This window comes from Manacus vitellinus, unplaced genomic scaffold (genome assembly GCF_001715985.3).
Source record: "Manacus vitellinus isolate BGI_N305 unplaced genomic scaffold, ASM171598v3 scaffold_47_pilon, whole genome shotgun sequence".
Classification (NCBI taxonomy): Eukaryota; Metazoa; Chordata; class Aves; order Passeriformes; family Pipridae; genus Manacus; species Manacus vitellinus.
In genome coordinates this window covers 718,545-737,994 of record NW_021940585.1, presented here as the reverse complement: position 1 = coordinate 737,994, position 19,450 = coordinate 718,545, and the positions used below count along the sequence as shown (strand labels likewise).

Sequence of the window (19,450 nt, the reverse complement as noted above, 5' to 3'; positions counted from 1 at the left end):
CAGCTGCTCTTCAGCCAGATGCTGGGTGAGTGCAGCCGCCGGGCTCGACGTCGGCGTGGGAGGGGGGTGAGGGAGGCGGCGGCCGGAGCCGTCGGGGCTCCTGACACCCCGTGGGGGACCCGCCAGTGGCCACCTCGGTGTCCTCAGCGAAGGGATGCTGAGGGGGAAGGACCCATCGGTCTCGGAGACCCCAGTCGGTCTTTGAATTACAGAATGGTTTGGATTGCAAGGGACCTCAGAGCTCATCTCGTTCCACCCTGCCGTTGCCAGGGACACCTTCCACTATCCCAGGTTGCTCCAAGCCCTGTCCAACCTGGCCTTGAACACTTCCAGGGATGGAGCAGCCAAGCTTCTCTGGGCAATCTGTACCAGGGCCTCCCCACCCTCCCAGGGAAGAATTTCTTCCCAATACCCCATCTAATCCTGTCCTCTGTCAGTGTGAAGCCATTCCCCCTTGTCCTGTCACTCCATCCCTTGTCCAAGTCCTCTCCGGCTCTCTTGGAGCTCCTTTAGGCACTGGAAGGAGCTGTAAGGTCTCCCAGGAGCCTTCTCTTCTCCAGGCTGAACGCCCCCAGCTCTCCCAGCCTGTCTTCATAGCAAGAGGGGCTCCAGCCCTTGGAGCATCTTCCAGGCATGCCAAGGGGGAAGGTGCTATCAGGGTCTGCACAGCCACCTCTTACCTTGGCGGAATGGCAGTTCCTCCTCATGAGGAGCAGTGGCAGGTGGTGGTGGAGCTTGTCCTCCCCCACGTGTCTTGTCGGCTACCCCTTGTCTCGACACCCCCAAATACGATGGAGGTTGCCCGGCTGGGTGCCACAGCTGCTCCCCACCATCGGGGTGGGTCACCCCAGGGGTGACCTTGGGAGGCTGCAGGCGGAGGTGCCGTACGAAGGGTCTGTGCTGCTGCCGTGCTTTGGGCAGATCCAGAGCTCCTCTGAGGTCTGGGGCTCTGGCAGAGGAGGGTCCTCCAAGGATGCTGCTGCAGGGTTTGTGTGAGCTGGTTTCAGCCTGTGGCTGCCTATGCCTTGCTGTCCTGGCACGTTTGATCCCTCAGCTTGTTGGTTTCCATGAGAACAGCAAGCGCTGGCCATGCCCCTGACCTTGGGAGCACAGTGGGCTGCTGTGCTGGGTCTCGGTGGGGCTGAGCCCAGCCCTCACCTTTCCCTCATGGCTGTGTGCTGATCTCTAGTAACTGTGGCCACCTCGGGAGCCCTCTGCCTCCCCCTGGCACCCTCTCCTCCCTGCGTCCTGACCATCAGTGCCTGTGGGCTCAGCTGGACAAGGACCACGGCTCCCAAGAGCTCTGTTTGGTCTGGCAAACTGGGGTGAGAAGGTGGCAAAGGAGCCCTGCACAGCCATTGCGGTGCTTCTGGTGCCCAGCTGTAAAGCCCTGGTGGTTAGTGATGGGGGGAGCAGCAGTACAGGCAGGGCTGGTCTGTCCAGTCCCTTGATGTTGCCTGCCTGGGACCCCCAAGCCAAGAGCTTCTCTGGCACTTGAGCTGGCTTGAGATGCCTTCTTCTCACTGCATAGTGAATAGACTTTGGGAAGAAAGGAGAGAGATTTACTCCAGCTGGGGCTTGGGGCGGCGGTTTGGAGATGTGGAGTGAGCTGGAGGAAGTGCTGGAGCCAGGGACCTGTAAAGCTGCTCTTGCTGAGTCTGGTTCCCTGCAAACCCCTGAATGTTGCATGAGCCTTTGGGGTATCACAGCCCCTGCTCCAGCGCAGAGCTCTGGCACAGCAGGCACTGGCATGTGCTGACACACAGGCATGGAACCTCCCAGCCCATCGCCCTTGGCCCCCTGGCTGTGCCCAGCCATGGGAGCAGCAGTGGTGGTGGGCACCCTGCCCATTCCTTGCCTGGCAGGGTCTGTCCCAGCTGCTGGAGCATCCCAGGGCTTGCAACTGGGAAGCCACAGAGTGAGCTTGAGGCGTGGGCAGGCAGACCATGGGGATGAGCAGGTGGGACATGGGAGGTCAGCCTGGCTGCCCTGGTGGTTCCTCAGCTGGGCTCACAGACATCCATCCCTAGCCCTAATGCTATGGGAGCACCAGATGCCGTGGGAGCAGGGCAGGATTGCGGGAGGATTTGTCACTTACGGGACTGACAGATTGCCCCTCACTGGTGTTGGGATGCCTGGGAGAATCTCACTGTCCCCTCCTGTGACACTTTGCTCTTAGGTGGAGGTTTCCTCAGCACCCCCAAGAAAAATTCTTGCAGGACTGGCCTACATGGGAGTAACTCCTGGTTTGTGGCAGTTGCGGGAGTACCAGAGGTCCACAACAGGGACTTGTGCACATGCTGAGGAAGACTGTGGGTTGTGGAAGTGCCTCCAGCACCCACTTTGGTTTCTGGGCTGTTGCCTGTGTCAGTCAGGGCTGACCTTGACCTTTGGAGGTGTTGAACATCCATTTGGACTGCACTTACCACCTGAAGGCTTGGTTGGCTGGCCCGTGAGGGCCAGACTCTGACAAATCTGTCTTCTGAATCTCCTGCTGAGGATTTGCCAAAACAGATAATTTTACAAGACTGCCAGGCTTCCTGCAGGGGGGACTGAGGGCTGTGTCCAGTGTTGGGTGGGGGCAGAGCCTGGGGTAGGCAGAGCAGGAGCTTCAGTCTGCTGAAACGTCACTTCCCTTTAGTGGGGCTGTACTTCCCACGTTCATGGAGTTGTGATGTTGAGTCACACCTACTTACCTAAAGCTGTGACAGCCCGTATGGTGGGGATGCCAACAGGAGCTTGGGGATGCAGAGAGAAGGGAGCAATGTGGCAGTGATGATGGCTACTCCATCACTTTGTATGTGCTGGTGGCACAACCGTGACTGAGGATGCCCGAGCATGGACGCATGCTGAGCCTCCAGTCCTGACCCCTTTGCTTTGTCTGATGCAATCCAGTAGGATGAAACCTTCTCTGGGGGCAATAGTACCTTCCACAATCTAACTTTTTCGGGGAGGGGTAGTTCCTGCGGTGTAGATAGACCCACAAGGAATGGGATCCCAGGAGAGTGGGCATCATGCCCTGTGTGGGCTGGTGAGGAGGGCCAGGAGAGGAGCTTTCTCCTGATGGCTAGAAGGTGCTTGGGAGGGAGGGAAGGAAGGTCTCTCTACTGTTTCCATCAATCCCTTTGGCAAGAGAAATGTCAGCCTGAGCTGTTTGGCCATGTCTACTGGAGGGCACCCTGTCCAGAGTGGCACAGGAAAACTCACAAGCTCGGTTTGTGCTGAGGAGAGAGAGACAGGAATTGCAGGGATTTCCAGCCTCGGCAGATCTACTTGTCCTTGAACTACTGACCTGTATTGAGAAGCCTATGCTGCCTCTGAGCTCCTGGCCTCACCAGCCAAGGTGGCTTCCAGAGACCTTCTGTGTCTTTAGTCTCCACACATGAGTTCTCATCTCCACCTCACGCTCCTCCTGCCAGAAGCACTCCACTACCAAGCCTCTCTTGGCCAAAAATACAGTTTGTTCAGTAGCAGCCAAGTGTTACCTCTCATTCAGTCACCACCACTGCCTCATCTGTTTGATGGCACCGAAGCCTTTGTAGCTGAACCGCGTTTAAAGCAGAGCAGCCTGCGCAAGCCAGGAGAGGTCACCGGGACGCAGCGACCACATGCGCTTTGTAGAGGCTATTTCCATCCTCCAAATTATACATTTCGCTTCAACCAAAGGCTGAGGCTTCTCATAAAAGCTGGCTGGCAGCTGGGGTTGCTAATTACCCCAGCTCCCAACCACAGGATGAAGGGGGCGGAGGATGCGTGGCCGGCGTGGTGGCAGAGCTGGCTGTGCAGAGCTGGCCGTGCCCGTCTCTGTGTGCGATGGACAGGAGTGTGCAAGGGCACGTCCGGGCTGTGTGTGCGGTGCCCAGCGTGATGGGCACTTACCTAGAGCTCCCCAGAGCACCTCCGAGAGCCTGCAGCTGCTTTCTGCAGCTATTTCCTTGTCCATCTCCTGCTGGATGTAGTGCCTCTTAAGTGGCTGCTAATTCGCATCAGCGAATGAGAGGTCGGTGTTGCGTGGGCCGGAGCCCAGGCGGGCACACGTGATCCCGGGGGAGATGGTGTTCCCCGAAATGCTCACTGCAGGAGTCTGCAGCCCTGCCAAACTCTGCAGGTGCAGCTATAACCCATCTCAGTCCTGCAGCCCTTGGGTGGGCCATGCCACCCTTCCCCAGGTGGCACAGCAGGGATGTCCTCGCTGGGCAGCACATGCCTGTGGGGACCTGGTACCCCTGTGGTGCCAACATGCAGGCAGGACAGCACCCAGCTGTGCTTGTACTGGTGCTGGCTGGGCAGGTGGGTGGTGGGGAGGAGAGCCAAGGGCTGGGACAGGCAGATGGGCTCCATGGCAGGCAGGAGCTTCACATCTCACTGTGGTCAGTTTAAAAAAATACCACAGCACAGGAAAGACACTTGGCTGGTGTCTGACACATCCTGCATGAGGATGTTCCCGACCCCGGTGAAGATGGTTACCAAGGTATTCCCTCTTGATGCCCTCCCATCCTTGCTGGGAGGTGCATGGTGTGGGTTTAAAGGAGCACCTCTGCCCCACTGTGTTCCTCCCTCTGCCCCATGGTGTTCCTGACAGTTTAATTAAGCACTAATGGACCTGTGGCAGTGCTGTGCAGCAGTAGCCAGGCTCCCTGGCAGGAGACCATGTGGAAATCAGAGACCAAGTAGCTCTTCACAGTGATGGGAGTGGGTTATTGCCTCATAAAGCGCTGTAGCTGCCCTGGTACTGCCAGTGCTGTTCCTCTCTTACGACCCCTGTGTGACAGCGTCTGTGTGATGAGGTTGTTGGGATGGGGATTGATTTCCTTCTGCCCACAGAGCTGGACTCCTGACTTCGGGGTAGGGGTAAGGAGAAAGGGGAGAGGTACATGGTCATGTTGCTGCTTCCAACCTGCTCCCAGGAGCTGGCAGGGAGTAGTAGATATCTCCTCTCTCCAGCTGAGATGGCTGCAGTGACTGGAGAGGTCTGGAAATGTGACCTGAGGGTCCCAGAGCTTCTGCCGAAGCTGCTTGGGATGTGCCACATTCCCAGTGATTACAGCAGTGTGGAAAAAGGGCTGAGAAAAAAAATAAATCCAGACTTGTCTCTCAAAATTTCCCATGGAAAGAGAGCAGAACAAACACTTGAAGGCAAAGATATTTGGGGATGCACTACTGAAATGAAATCCTCCCCAAAAAGCCTGAAAATCCCTGTTCAAATGGGGCTTTCCCAGTGACTGCCTGTATCTCGCCCCCAAATCCAACACTTGTCCCATAAGAAAATATGTAAATGAATGGAAAATTATATGCAATTCTGGAAGTGCTATTTGGGCTCTGTTGGTGGGAGGTTACCACAGTGGGACCTGGGCCATGTCTGCTCAAGACCTTGCGGTCCCCTCAGGGTGAGTGCTGAGGGCTCCTGGGATGGACCCAGCCCACCTGGTCCTGCCTGGTCCTGGTGTCTTGTGAGCTGGTGGCAGTTCTGGGTCCTTCTGGAGAGCCCCTTGCTCATGCCCCCTGTCCCCAAATTTGTGTATTTGGCTTCTCAGACTGTGACATATATCTCCATGCCCACAGCCCCCCCTCGTCACAAGTCCCCCCACCATCAATCACCCTGTTGTGTCTGTTTAGGTTCCCAGCTCCTGTGCATCTTCTCGTGGTGCCAGACAACAATGTCCCTGGTCACCCCTGCCCACAGTCCCTGCTGCCCACTCTCACTCGAGCATCTGAGGACAGCACTTGGCTGGTGCTTGTGTCCACTGCATGGGGGAGGATTCATTCCAGCTCTGTGCAGAGCCAGAACCTGCACCCTCTGAGGTGTGCTACCTGTGAGTGATGCCAATGTCCACTGCCAGCCCGTCTGCCATGGCCAGTGTGTCCTCCTGGCTTCCCTGGCTCAGCCACGGTCCTGCCCGGTGGTGATCGGGTAGTTGCTATAGGATTGCAGTCTTGGGGTCAAGACCACCTGGCTCTCAGTGCCAGGTGGACTCACTGGCACATCCTCTGAATCGGTCACTTGTCTGGTCCAGAGTGTCTTTTGTGGCACTGTGTATGTGACATTTGGTGCCCTGCATGTGTAGTGGCAGTGGCGTCCTGGGCTCTGTGTGTGTTTTTGGTGTTCCTGGTACCAATGACGGTGATGTCCCTGGACAGTGTGTGTGTGTATGTGTGTGCAGTGTTCCTGGTACCGGTGTCAGCAGTGTCCTAGGGCCATGTGTGTTTGGTGTTCCTGGTGCTGGTGACAGCAGTGTCTCTGGGCTGTGTGTGTGTGGTGTTCCTGGTACCGGTGACAGTGGCAGTGGTGAAGCTGCCGAGCCTGGATCCACTCGCTGGGTGGAGCGGGGATGGCTCCGTCCTTCTGTGGCATCCGAGTCCTTGTCCTCTCCAGGCTTCGCACCTTGAGGGTGTCTCACGCAGAGCTGTGGGGATGCAGGAGGGCAGATACGGTGCTGTTCTGTATCCCCCACCCTGCAAAGTCACATCCTCCTCCAGGCACAGGAGGCAGCTCTCCCGAGGAGAGCCAGGGGAGGGGTTGCTGGTTCTCTGACTGGGAAGCGGTGAGCTTGGGAAGGCAGAGAATGTTCGAGGCTAGGAGCTCGGCCGGGAGGCTCAGCACTACCCCGTGGTGGGGTGGAGGGGCAGAAGGGGGAGTGGGGCTTTCCTACGCTGCTGCATTGCAGCGAGGAGCTGAGCGGGAGGGGAGCTGGGAAGGCAGGGATGCTTCAGCCGGGAAGCTGGAAAGGCAGGGGATGCTGCATTGCAGGGCTGAGATTAGAAGCTGTGCAAATGGAGATGTGCCTCTCAGGGTGGGTGTGATACTGAGGAGCAGTGCCCAGCGCCCGCCAATCTGCTGGTCCCTCCTCTAATCCATTTCTTCCACATTTTGTTTCACTCCAGCTTTTCTCTCGTTCCTTGTGCTCATATTTGTCTTGTTCAATTGAGGCAGTAATGTATTTTTTATTAATTCAGGAGAAGGGCTGAGATTCATCTCCCACTGGAAGGAGCTGCTGGAATCCACATAGGGAAGCTGATCAGAAGCTCAGCGCAGCTGGGCAGGACATTTTCCTTGATCCTAAGAGCAGCCCTGGATAAGGGAGGTGGTTCCAGAGCCTTGTGGTCCTGGCACAGGGGCCAGCGCAGCATGTGAGCTCCCTGGAGGGGGGACTTGGGCAGACCACGGGCACACACATGCCCCTGTGCTGCCCAGTGAAATGCAGGTGTGTCCTGCAGCTGGGACATGTGCCTCCACCTCCGTGAACATGTGAGCGTGCCAGTGCACTGGGAGCACGGGCTTTTCCACCTGGCGTAGGCATCGGTGGTGCTTACTCACTCCACATCCCTCCAGTGTCCTGTCAGCCTTGTCTCGTTCCTGAGCTCTCCTGCTCATCCAGAGGTGGGTGCTTTGCAGCCCTCCCCTGCCCACATACCTGTGAGGGTCTGGCCTCAAGCATCTCCCTGAAATTACAGAAGGAATTTATGGCAAATCCAGGAATCAGTATCTGAAGACGTAAAGGCAGGCCTGCTCTGCCTTTCCCTCAGGCTGGATCTTGCCCAGTGGGTAGGGAGGGGATGGTGAGCTGGCTAGGAGGGACCCAGGAGCTGCCTTTCAGTGAGGAACTGAAATTGAGGGTTTGAGCCCCGCTTACGAAGCCTCGGTTCCCTGGGCAGGTTGTGAGCCTGACTCACAGCCGCAGGTGACGCAGCGGGAGGGCTGGGCCCTGTGCCAGCTCCCTTGGCTCACCGGCCGGGCGGCTGCTTCGGCTGTGGGATGGGAACCTCTCTTGCTCGGTGAGCTGGAAGAATGGCTCATGGCTGAGATCCTTGTTGGAGCTGCTGGAGGTTGTGTCGTTTTCATGCAACTCTGGAAAATGGGCAGAGCTGTGCTATGGGTACTGTAGCCTGTGCTTTGTGGGCTGGAGGGGAAAATCACAGAACTATAGAAAGATTTGTGTTAAACCATTAAAGATCATCTTGTTTCAAACTCCCTCCATGGGCAGGGAGACCTTCCACTCTCCCAGGTTGCTCCAAGCCCCGTCCAGCATGGTCTTGAGCACTTCCAGGGATGGGGCAGCCACAGCTTCTCTGGGCAACCTGTGCCAGGGCTTTATCACCCTCACGGGGAAGAATTTCTTCCTAATCTCTAATCTAACCCTATTCCATTCAATATAATGCTGTTCCCCCTAACTGCAGCTTGGCAGAGGAGCAGTGCCATGCCTTTAGCACCAGGGAAAGGTGGAACCACCTTTATTTCTCATGCCAGCCTTGCTGGGTGCCAGCCTGCGTGGTTGATATCTGGGGGTGCTGCATGTCCCACCTCTGTGCATCTTGTGCAGGGTTGTGTCACCAAGAGTGACAAAGCTGGCAGTGAGACCCTGCATCCAGAGAAGCTTCTTCAATAGCACCCAGTCCTGGCCAAACCCAGCCCTTACTGGCTCTACTGGGAGCCCAGACTGACTGAAGCTTTACATCTCTGTGCTTTGTCATGGTCCTGAAGCATCCCCAGGGCCGGCTCTGCCCCAGCCTGGCTCTCCTAGTTCCACGAGCTGTTGTGAAGCACACTCAGAGCTGCAGCGCAGGTACAGCTCTGTCGCAGGCTATTTTTAGCACGTGAGCTCTCGGCATCGCTGTGCGCTGAGAATAACTCACTGAGGAGACACCTCAAAATCACGTGGCCGCCCCCCATGTGCAGCATCGCCGTCGTCTCAGGCTTCCCACGTGTCAGCGTGGAGTCTGTCTTGGTCTTGTGCCAGCCCAGATCAACACAAAACCAGGCTTACCCCGGTGTTTTTTCTGGCCCGGGGGTTCAGCTGGTTTGGCATAGCAGGGCCGTGTGGCCCCATCCTCGGCAGGATCCACCTTTTGCGGGGAGCACAGTGGGGAGCAATTTGGGCTCCATAAAACCCACCCCACGGAGAGCAGCCCTTTTGTGGCCCAGCATGTGAGATGTGGGTGCTGGCAGGGAGGGATGTGCTTGGGGAGCACAGGAACCTGCTCTTCGGGCTGGAACCTGTGATGGTGAAACTCATCAGCTGAATGAACCCCTCGGGCTGGAAGCGTTAGGGCTGCCGGGGTATTTCCAGTTCACTTTATCTCTGGCTTGGTGTTATATTTCCAAGCAGATGCAAACAAGTGGAAGAAGAGATAGTGGCTAATTCATATTGATCCTTATGATGCGGGAGCTCACCGGGGTGAGCTGGGGCTGGCAGAAAACACGCTGTGGGCCATTGGATGGGGCCACTGCGTCCCTCCCTGGCCTGTTCCTGGTGTGGTGCCGCAGGGGACACGTTTGCAGCCTCGTGGATGCCTGCTCCCACATCCTGAGGTTTATCCCAGCTTTGGTGGTTCAGAGGCTGGAGGCAGCTTTGCCAGGGTGGGTACAGAGTCATGGGCTGACCCAGCAGTGGTGAAGCCAGGCAAGGCAGGGTTGTTTTTGCAGGCTCCAAGGTGGGGGCACTGCTTTGCGGGAGGAGGGGCAACTGGGTTCCCCCCATGTTGAAAGCATGAGGAAAGGCATTTGACAGATTGTGGCTGGGACCTGGGACTGTCCTGCTCTGGCAGGGCAGGACCTATGTGGAGCTTCATGTGCTGTGTCTGCCGCTGATGCAGGACCCCTGGCCACACAGCTGTGGCCCTTTGCAGCCTTTAGCCTCCAGACTGCCACTGCACCAAGGGAGTGATGAGGAGATGGCTCCAAGCTCCCAACAGGCAGAGCAGAAGCAAGGGAAATAATGAAATTCAACTTATTTCCATCCCAGAAAGGAGAATGGACAGATGATGTCCTGGAAATGTTGCTGCCATGAGCCTGGAGAAGCATGTGCTGAATCCCAAGGAGCTGGCCTCTCACAGCAGCTGAGCTTTGTGGGGATTGGTGTGGCTGCAGACCTAAGGGTGGGAGTAAATTGAGTCTGCCTGTGTTGGTGCTTGATGTGGGGCTTTCTGTCAGATCAGAGCAGTGCAGGGCTGCTGTAGGGAGGTGGCTGTGGGACATTGATGGGGACAGCCCCTGGGCTTCTCTCTGGTGCTGCTTCAGCCACTGGGCATGGTGGAAGGTGGCTGCCCTGCACTCCTGCCTCTCCTGGACACCAGGTTTGTTTAAAAGTGTAACAAAAACCCTTCCAGGTAGTTGGGGTCACCCTGGACATGCATTGCACCTCAAAGTGGACAACGAAGAGGGGTCCTGGGAGCAGAGGTACCAGTGCACAAGGGACCTGTTGGCTCCTCGCAGTGGTAGTTTCTCTCCCAAATAACACACATGTAGACTTGGCATGGGGTTAAAATCCTGCTTGGGCTCGAGAACGTGTTGTGTGATCGCTGGCCAAGGGGAAGCACCGGCATTTGCCTGACTCCCAGCCGCAGACCTGAGTCTTCTCTGCCTCAGGCTGTGCGTAGCCTGGAGCTCACAGATCATCACTGCGTGGTCCTTTGTCAAATTCCATTTTGATGTCTCACCCCGGGTGGTTTGAGGCTGGATTTATCACTGTCTGGACCTCCTGTCTCCCAGTGTGGGGCGGTTAAATGCATCAAAAGCCAGCTGTGTCCTGACCCTGCAGGGAGGAGCAGCACCCAGAACCAACCCCAGGGCTCCTGCTCCTCGGCCCTGTGCTCTCAGTGACACAGGCACGGGGGATGGGACAGCGAGGGGCCCTGCCCTGCATGGTACCTCATCCTTCTCCCCAGGACTCATCCATGTTTCAGGGATGCAGGAGGGACAAAGCTGGTGTCCTTCAATACTCCAGATTGAGCACAGCAGCCATTTGGGGGCTGATTTACCAGCGGATCGAGACCCTCCCTCCTTACAGGCTGGAACATCTGGAGGAGGGCAGGCACTCCAGCAGCAGCACCTCCAGCCATCTCATTTCCATTTCCCTGAACCCTTTTAGCTGTGCTTTCATTGTACTGTGCCAAACAGCATCCCAGTGCTGCTGGAGCACTAATATCCATCATCTGGCTGCAGTCTGTAGAGCGCTCAGAAATTTGGTGCTATTTTCAGTGAAGTTTTCCAAGTTGAGCTTATTGGTTCATTGGCATCTGCTCCCAGATGTGGCTGGTTCCTGTGAGGGGAGGGGAACAGCCCTGCTCATAAAGCAGCATGGGGAATGAGTGAGGGAATCTCATCCTGGAGCCTGGGAGAAGCTTTTGGGGCTGTGCAGAGCAGGGCCTGGAGCTTGGGATTTTAAAACTGCTCCAAAACCCCTCTGCAAGCAGAATTTGCAGTGGGAGGTCGCCCGTCAGATATTAGTGGTGGGGAAAGTACAGTAACCTGAGGGCAGGATTCGATCTCAGCTCGCCTGCTGTTTGCACCACCAGGCACTTCCCACCCTGCTCACTTTCGAAAGGGAACAGCAGGTAATAAATTTTCTGGGGTGATTTCCTTGGCAAACGGTCATTGCGCTGAAATGGGTGAAACTCTTGGGATTCCTGCAAACCTCCCTGCCTGGAAGCGAGGTATGAGCGCTGGCAAAACGGAACACAAACCCTGAGCTCCAAATCAAAAGTAAATTTACAAAGCAGCTTTTCCTGCCTTGCATTCCCAAGTGGAGCATGGTAATGCGTGCAGTGCTGCCTTTCAGACCTGGCTGCCCTGTGCTGCAGCGTTGACCGGCGGGGCGAAGCCGCGCTCCCTTTGCTCTGCTCCCCATTTGTCCATCAGTACATTCCGGGGGCAGAGGGGCTGGTTTGTTTTGTGGCTGACATCCTCATTCCTTTTGTGGGAATAAAGCAAACTGTGTTTGGTTGAGATTCTCCACAGCTTCAAAGTCAAATCAAGTTCGGGTTGCCAGCTTCTTTTTGTATTGCGGGAGCTGCCTGTTTTCCATCCCAAACCATCCATGTTTTGCAGCTCAATAGCACATCCCAGACAATGGCTTTAGAAATCAGACGCCTGCATTTTGGACCCACAGTGCTGAGGCAATGCCAAGTGGTGCATAGGGTGCCAGAATTCATGCACATGGGGAGAGAGAAGGAAGAGGAAGAAAAACTTGCTCCAGTGGGATGTTTCCAAGGAGATCATGGTAATGATCTTCCATTTCCATATAGGTTTTCATCCACTGGCGGGGTGTGCTCGCTTGTAAGCTGACATTAAACATGTCCTGTGTGCAGAGTGCAGCAGCTGTCCTCAAAATGCACACTGTGGTGGGGAAGCTCTGGAGCAGCAGAGTGGGATCAGCCTGGGGTGGTAGTAACCCATATAAGACTACAGGGATGTTCAGGGATGCGAGAAGGGATATTAGGAAGAAATTCTTTCCTATCAGAGTGGTGAGGCCCAGGCACAGGTTGCCCAGGGAGAAGCTGTGGCTGCCCCATCCCTGGAAGTGTTCAGGGCCGGGTTGGATGGGTCTTGGAGCAACCTGGTCTAGTGGAATGTGTTAGATCAAGATGGTTTTTCAGGTCCCTTCCAACCCAAACCATTCTATGATGTTTCTGTGTCACCGCCCCGCAGGGTATGGGAGTGACCTTGGCTCTGTGTAACGTCATCTGGGCACCTCTTAGTCCTCCCCCAAATCAATGTCATATGTGGGATGTGCCTCACATCAGCCAGTGTCCAGCTCAGAGCTGTGTTGTGGCCAGACATGCTCTGGCACTTGGCTCTCTGGAGCGAGAGCCCTGTCAGGAGCTGTGCAGGTCTCTGGGAGCAGGGTGTCCGATCAGTGCTGGAGTGGGCTGTGTCCTTGCCTCATTCATCCTTTTTTCCCCTGGCTGCCATGCTGGAGGAGCTGTTTTAGGCCAAGGAGGATCTCAGGACTCTGAGGAGGGTCAGTGAGGCTGCGTCCACTGCTGGAGTGTGCAGGAGGTTGGTTAATATACGATATTCCCTTGTCCTTCCAAGTGCCTCACGCTTTCCAAGAGCAGGAAGGCGAGTCTGGAGCTCTGCTTCTCCCCTGTGCTGAGATGGGTTTGCAAAAGCTACAATTTCTTCTGCTTTTTTTTCTTCCCTCTTTTCCTGCCCCAGCATTTTTCCCTGATGAATTTTTAAACAAAAACATAGTGAGGAGAGAACAGGAGAGAGGGGAGAAAACTCAGGAGAGGACATGGGGAAAAAAGTCTGTTGTCTAAACCAGAGTGATTTCGAGTGGAAGTGAAAGTTTAGGCTGCGTTTTTAATTTGAAAATTCCCACTAATTTTAAGTCACTTTATTGACAGGAGAAAATACCTTTCCTAATGCTTTTTTAAATAAACCCCAGTTTTACCAGTAGAAGTGTTAGTAGTTATTTGAAAAATACAGTGGAATTATGGAAGTAAAAGGCAACTGCTGTGCTCTGTAATTCCCCCTGGCTGTGCCAGGGGTCGGTGCTCCCTGGAGATGGGGGCTGAGGCTGGAGGAGAGGGACAGATCCCCTGCAGATGCCTCTGGGTGTTTGTCCCTCTGTTCACAAGGGATCACAGCCACGTGGTGGCTTTGCACGAGGACATATGTGGTTCCTTGCCTGTGGGTGCAGGGCAGGGAGCAGAGGCAGGACTTTGGGTGCAGTGGGTCAGAATTTGGTCCGAATTGGAGCCCTCCAGCTGGAGAACTGGCTGCTTAGCACTGGAGAAAGTGGAGGAGTCAAGAAGGAGCATGAGGATGGAGGGGGGGTGGAGGCAGGCGAGGGGGCCGGCTCCCAGTGCTGAGAGTCACCAGGGATTCGCCCACATTCTACCATCAGGAGGGCTCGCCTTGCTCCATGAGCTGGGCTCTGACCTGGGCTCTGACGAAAGTCATCTGGAGAGTTTGGATTGCTGATGAAGTCGTGCTGTGTCCCACCAGCCGAGGCCAGAGCCGAGCGTTGGGACCAGCCGTTCCTGCTGCCCTCCCTCGGGCCGGGCTGGTTTCCCAGGGCCATCACCTTGGCAGGTAGATTGAGTGTTATTGGAAAACCAGCTTAAATCCATCTCTGTCACATAGTGCAGAGCAAAGAGAGCTCCTTGCAGATCTCATTGTATGTCAGGCTGGAACAGAAAAAGAAACATTTTATGGTAATTTTTCAATGACTTTCCAAATTTTTTTTCTTGGTAAGCTGTCTGCAATCACTTACAGTGTTCCTGAAGGGATTAATTACTCACTGGAGCTCATTGTGCATATTTCATATTCTGAGCCGTTGGATGTGATGCCTGCCTTGGATCGAGCGAGGGGTCACATGGCATTTCTTTTTCCATCCTTTCTCCCCTGTTCTGTTGTATCTGTCAGGCTCCTGGTGTGAGCGCTCCCTGTTGCTGCTGCGGTGGGTGCTCAGTCAGAGCGCTGCACGTGATCCTGATTTCCCTGCTCCACGCTCCTTTTTCAGGGGATTGCAGCCAGAAGAAGACAAATCACTTCCTTGTTTGAGTGACTTTTGGCTGATGCTTTCCCCCAAGCTGTAGTGTTGGCTCAGCTTCTCCCGCAGCGGTCGTGGCTCTGGGCTGTGCATCGTCAGTGCTTGGACAGGCCCCCGGAGCAAATCTGGGGAGAAGAGCTCAAGGCACATTGCAGAGCTGCTTCCCACGGCGAAGAGGAATTGTGCCATGCAGGCAGCCATTGCTTGGAGCTGAGATGTCTTAGAGGGGATAAATCCCAGCAGTGGTGTAGCCATCCTCAGGAGCATGGCATTCCCAGGAGGGTCTGCCTGTGGGACAGCGCATGCTGGCACTTTGGCAGCGTGGGGAATGGCATCGTCTCCAGCTTGGCTGGGGATCCCAAACTGTCCAAGCTGGGGTGTAACTCGGCGTGGTCTCAGCTTGAACGGATCCTGCAGCCTGCAGGGGATGGGGCTTGTCGGTGTGCGGGATGTGGAGGCGAGCGGCCGCTCTCCCGTTCTGCCCAGAGGCTCATGGCTGCTGTCATCACATGTCACTCAGCCCTTGGTGTTGGCAGTGCATAATGAGGGCGACCACAGGAGCTGGCACATGGTGGAGAGTCCAGAGGCTCCACTGAAATCTGTCCTAATGGTGCCAATGCCTGTTTCGGAGCGTTTTCTGCCCTGCCCTTCTCTGGCACTGCCAAGCCCCCACTAAAACTTGGACTTGCAGGTGGAACAACAGCTCTTTGCACTGAATAGTAAAGTGTGTCACAGAATCAGAGAATATGCTGAGTTAAAAGGGACCCACAGGGATCATGGAGTCCAGCCCTTAGCCTGGCACAGGACCACCCTCAAGAGTCACACCATGTGCCTGAGAGGATCACCAACGTCCCTCCCGTCACCCGTAATGCAGGTGATGAATTGGAAGTGAAGAACACACTTCTTTCATGCTGCCCCCCAGCCCCCTGGGGTGCCTGGGCAGGGACTGAGTGGCGGCTCCCATGTGGTGACCAAAGAGCTTTCTGGTCCTAAGTGTACCCTTCCTTCCCACGGCATACCCAGATTTCCTGAAGGAGACAGGATGTTCCTTCTCTGCAAATCACCTTTAGTGAGAAAAGTGCAACTGCTGCTCAAGAAAACCTTTTCCTGGCGGTGGGGACCCTCCAAGGGCACTGTGAGGGGAGCAGCCAGTCTGGAAGCAACCAGAGGACAGTGCAGGTCTGCCGAGCCCTCGTCCCTGGGAACCATCAGCACTGAGAATAGATCGTTTATTCATCCACATCCCTCTCCCTCTGAAGAGTGCTCGAGGCACTGCGCAGCAATTAACACAAGTTTGTAATAGCTCTGGCAGATCGGCAGCGTGGCCTTTGCTGCCAGTGGTTCTGAGGATGGATGGGGGACTCTGGTGCTGCTGAGCTCCCCGGCAGACACCTGGCACCTCCCTGGCACCTCCCTGGCATGGGGGCCTGGGGCATTGCTCTGATGTGGCAGGATGGATGCTGGGTGTGGAGCTGCAAGATGGGAAGAGGCATGTGGAGCTGGTGCTAGTGGGGAGGGGAGCAAGCTGTGGAGTGAAGCGGGGCACAGTGCCCTGTACCCATGACTGCAGCGGGGGTGGCTCTTGGGAGCTGGCACAGCAGGCAGGGGAGGTCACCTGCACTGATTTGTGCCACCCTGGGCTCTCCACTGAGTTATCAGAACGTCTCATCCCGCTTCTGGGCTCGGGGCATGGGGGACCTCGGGGACAAACAGAGGAATGTTGTTGTCATTGTGTCACTGTCAGAACCATGGTGCCCTCTTCAAGCAAACCTCCTGCCACTCACCATGCACAGCTTCATCTTTGGGAGAGCTGGGGGGGTTTGCTTTGTGGTGAACATGAGCTGGGCAGCTGATGGGGCAGACTGAAGGAACCCCATTATCTGTGATGTGCATGTTGGTCCTCATCCCTACCTGGGCCACTATGGCAGATGCTGCTGCGATTTTCAGAAGGGTGAAACTTGCCTCAGTGCCTGGTAGGACCAGCACCTTCAGGCACCCCAGCAGTGCTTGCCCACCCCAGTGCCAGGGGACCACAGGTGCAGGGAGACCCCGAGCCTTGCGGGATCCTGGTGATCATATGTGCATATTGTTTCCGGCTCCCTGCAGGCTGCTACGCCTGGTGCCAGAGTGAATTTGGCACCTGGCCCTCCTGCGAGGCTGGGGAGGGGAGAAGAAAGGCTGAGTCGTCCTTGCTTTAGGCAGGAGATTCAGTTTCCCCCGGGCGTGCACAAAGGCCGTTTATCTCCGGAGCAAAGCCCTGGTAACCACAGGGCAGAGCGTGAAGGGCTGATTAGGGGCTGCGTGAGGAGGGGCGCGGAGGTCGCGTGCAGGCACTTCCCTTCCCATTTCCAGGACTTTCCATGGTAATGGCTCCTATTCTCCTCCATTGTTAGGACGTCACTCACACGCAGCTCCAACGACATCTGTCAAAACATGTCCCCCCTGTCCTTGGCGCTCCTGGAGAAGAGGGATCCGTTTGCCCCCTAATGAGCCTGACATCAATTAATCATCAGCCTTAAAAATTAGCATTGTGGCAGTACACGTTGGAGGAAAAACGATTCCCTAGATGGAAGCAAAAATAGCCTGGGTTATCTCCCTCCTCCCGCGGGAGGTGGCAACAATAGATCCACTAACGAGCCTAGAACTCATTAAACTGGGTTTGCCCCCCGAGGTGCTCTGCCTCCTGCCCCAGCTCTTCTCTTGAGGGGCTCTTGGGGGACTCTCTCGGGCAATGGCTGATGACCTTCCATGGGGTCTAGTCCTGCTGCAGCTGGATCCTTGTGGCTGGTGTCCCCTGGGATTTGCAGAGAGTCCAGGGTGAGCTTGAACTGCTGAACCCCTTCCCGAAGCTGAGGGTTTGGAGGGGAGCAGCACTGCTGGGGTGTTGTTCTTCTGGAGTGAAGGATGCTCCTTCCCAGCTGGTGCTGCTGGGCTGGGACTGGGCTTCAGCCACAAGGACATATCCCACTCAGGGTGGGTTGTCCCTTGTCCCTCTCCAGAGTGATAGCTCTGAGCAGCACTGGTGCCCACAGCAGCTTAGTAAGTGCCGGCTCCAATATTCAGGAGCTCAGCAGTGGGTTGGAGATCTCCAGAGACTCCCTGTCTGTGGGGCGACGGGGACAAACTTCCCTGGAGGCTCATGATGAGCTACTCTTTGTGCCCATGCCATGCTGGGATTTTCCATGCTTGGAGCTGCTCTTCCTTGCTCCCAGGCGAGCTGTAACCCCAGGGAGCAGCTCTGCCACCCGTAGTCTCCTGCCCTTCCACGTAACCACCCCTGGTACTTGGGAGGTGGCTGCATTTTGGGTCCGTTTGGGTGGCTCTGATTGCTCAGTGCAGAGCAGCTCCACAGGCTGCAGCTGGCAGGGAAGCTGGGGAAGACATTTTACATTCCTGCTGGAGACACATGAGGACTCTTTGGCTGATCTGGTGATGGACAGACAGACCAAGTGTCTACCAGAGCCCAGCTGAGGCCAGGGAGAATTGTGTTTGCAACGCATTGCTCTGCACAAAGCTCGCAGTCACAAGGCGAGGGGGACAAAAGGCTCCCTGTTTGCGCCGTCCCAGTGGGTGCAATTCCAACAGTTAAAAAGCAAATGTGAGTTGTTTGTCTCCATGAATATAAAGCTTCCCCAAGCATGGCCGTATTCTGGCTGGGAATGGGGAGTTTGGCTCCGCTAATGACTGTTCTGCAAAACGGAGCCAACTCAAGCCAAGAGCTGCCCGGCTGGGCCCTTCCCCGCCAGCCCTGGTGCAGGGACATGGGCTGAGGTGGGGACAGGCTCTGAGGTCTGATAAACGCCCTTTCAGCCAGGCCTGGGTGCCCACCAGGGAGCAGTGGGCAGGGGTGGGTGGGTGTGGGGACCTTGGCCTTTTGTACCCAGAGGTGACTGCCACCTGTGAGCACCCTGCCAGCACCTGGGACCTTCTCCCATGTCCTCAGCAACAGGGAACCCCAGGCAAGGAGGCATCAGATCTGCTGATTTGGGGCGTCTGACTGCGAGTCCAAGGGCTGCTGTCACAGGTTGGGACCTTGAGTCATGTCTCTCCATACCTGGGCTTGGGTGCTGCCCTGCTCAAAGGAAAGCCTGTGAATCCCCACGGCCCTGGGTTTTCACCAGAGTTTTTATTCCCAGACCAATTGGAGAAGGAAGGGGATGGGTGTGCATGGCTGGAGGTGCAGTGGTACAGGACAGAGTGCTAGTGGTGTGCCTGGTCCTGATCTGCCTGGTTGTGCTGCGGTGGGGACAGGCTGTTGTGAAGCTGCTGTGGGGCCTGGGGTGAAAATGGGTCTGGGAGGAACGACACTGGGGTTTGGGGCATGGACACATCCACACCCTCTCTGTGGATGATCCCCAGCAGTGATGCAGCTGTTGAGATGTCACCAGTGCCAATGTGGAACGAGCACTGTGGACAGCTGCCTGTGGCTCCCCTGGGGGCCTGCGGTGCTTGACCCCTGTGTCCATGGCAGCCAAGCTGAGCTGAGCACAGCCCATGGGCATCTCCACCCTTGTCCAAGGGTCTTCTCCTCCCTGGCTGCTCCTGCATTTACCCCATCCTCCCCTTGTCTCTCTAGGCCGTGGGGACTTTGGAGAAGGGCTGTGCACAGCGAGGGAGGGTTGTTATGGGGGAAGGACATGGCTGTGACCAGCACAGTCCTTGTGCCCTCCCTTCTCTACAGGGCAGTCAGCTTGGTCCTTCAGATGCCGTCAGCAGTGGGTGCAGGATTCCCCCTGCTCCCACATTCCCCTCCTCCACCAGGCAAAGCTTGGAGTGGGAGCTGGCGACGTCCCCAGATGTAGGGCACATCTGGAGGGCACTGAAGCAGTTAAGTGAAGGGATGATTTGTGCTATAGAAACCCGCAGTTCCTTCCTTTGATCCTCTGAATCAGCCCATTGCCTCCTTCACATAAAGCCCCATTTAGCTCCGCTTTTCCCAGTAAGTTTGAAGGCGGTCGCGGCTCGCGGCTCCTCGGCAGCAGAGAGGAGCCCGGCTTTCTCTTCTGCTGAAGCAGAATCAGGTGAAATCTCTATGGCAACTGGCAGATGACAGGGAGTCTTGTTGCCTTGGAAATGAGGCAAGGCAAAAAAAAAAATAAAACAACCACCCAAAAAGAGCCATCTGGAATTTTGAATCTCCACAATGTCCAACCTGCGTCTGGTGATGTGTGGGG

The 19,450-nt window shown here is 56.0% G+C and overlaps 1 protein-coding gene across 1 annotated transcript in view; it reads left to right on the top strand.

Annotated features, from left to right (window-relative positions):
* The first annotated feature begins 6 nt into the window (after window positions 1-6).
* NAV1 (neuron navigator 1) overlaps window positions 7-19,450 on the top strand; it is a 57,004-nt gene continuing 37,560 nt past the window's right edge. Inside the window, 1 exon segment of the mRNA XM_029962558.1 lies at window positions 7-25. Coding sequence (XP_029818418.1) covers window positions 19-25 — 7 coding nt within the window. The 5' untranslated portion in view covers window positions 7-18.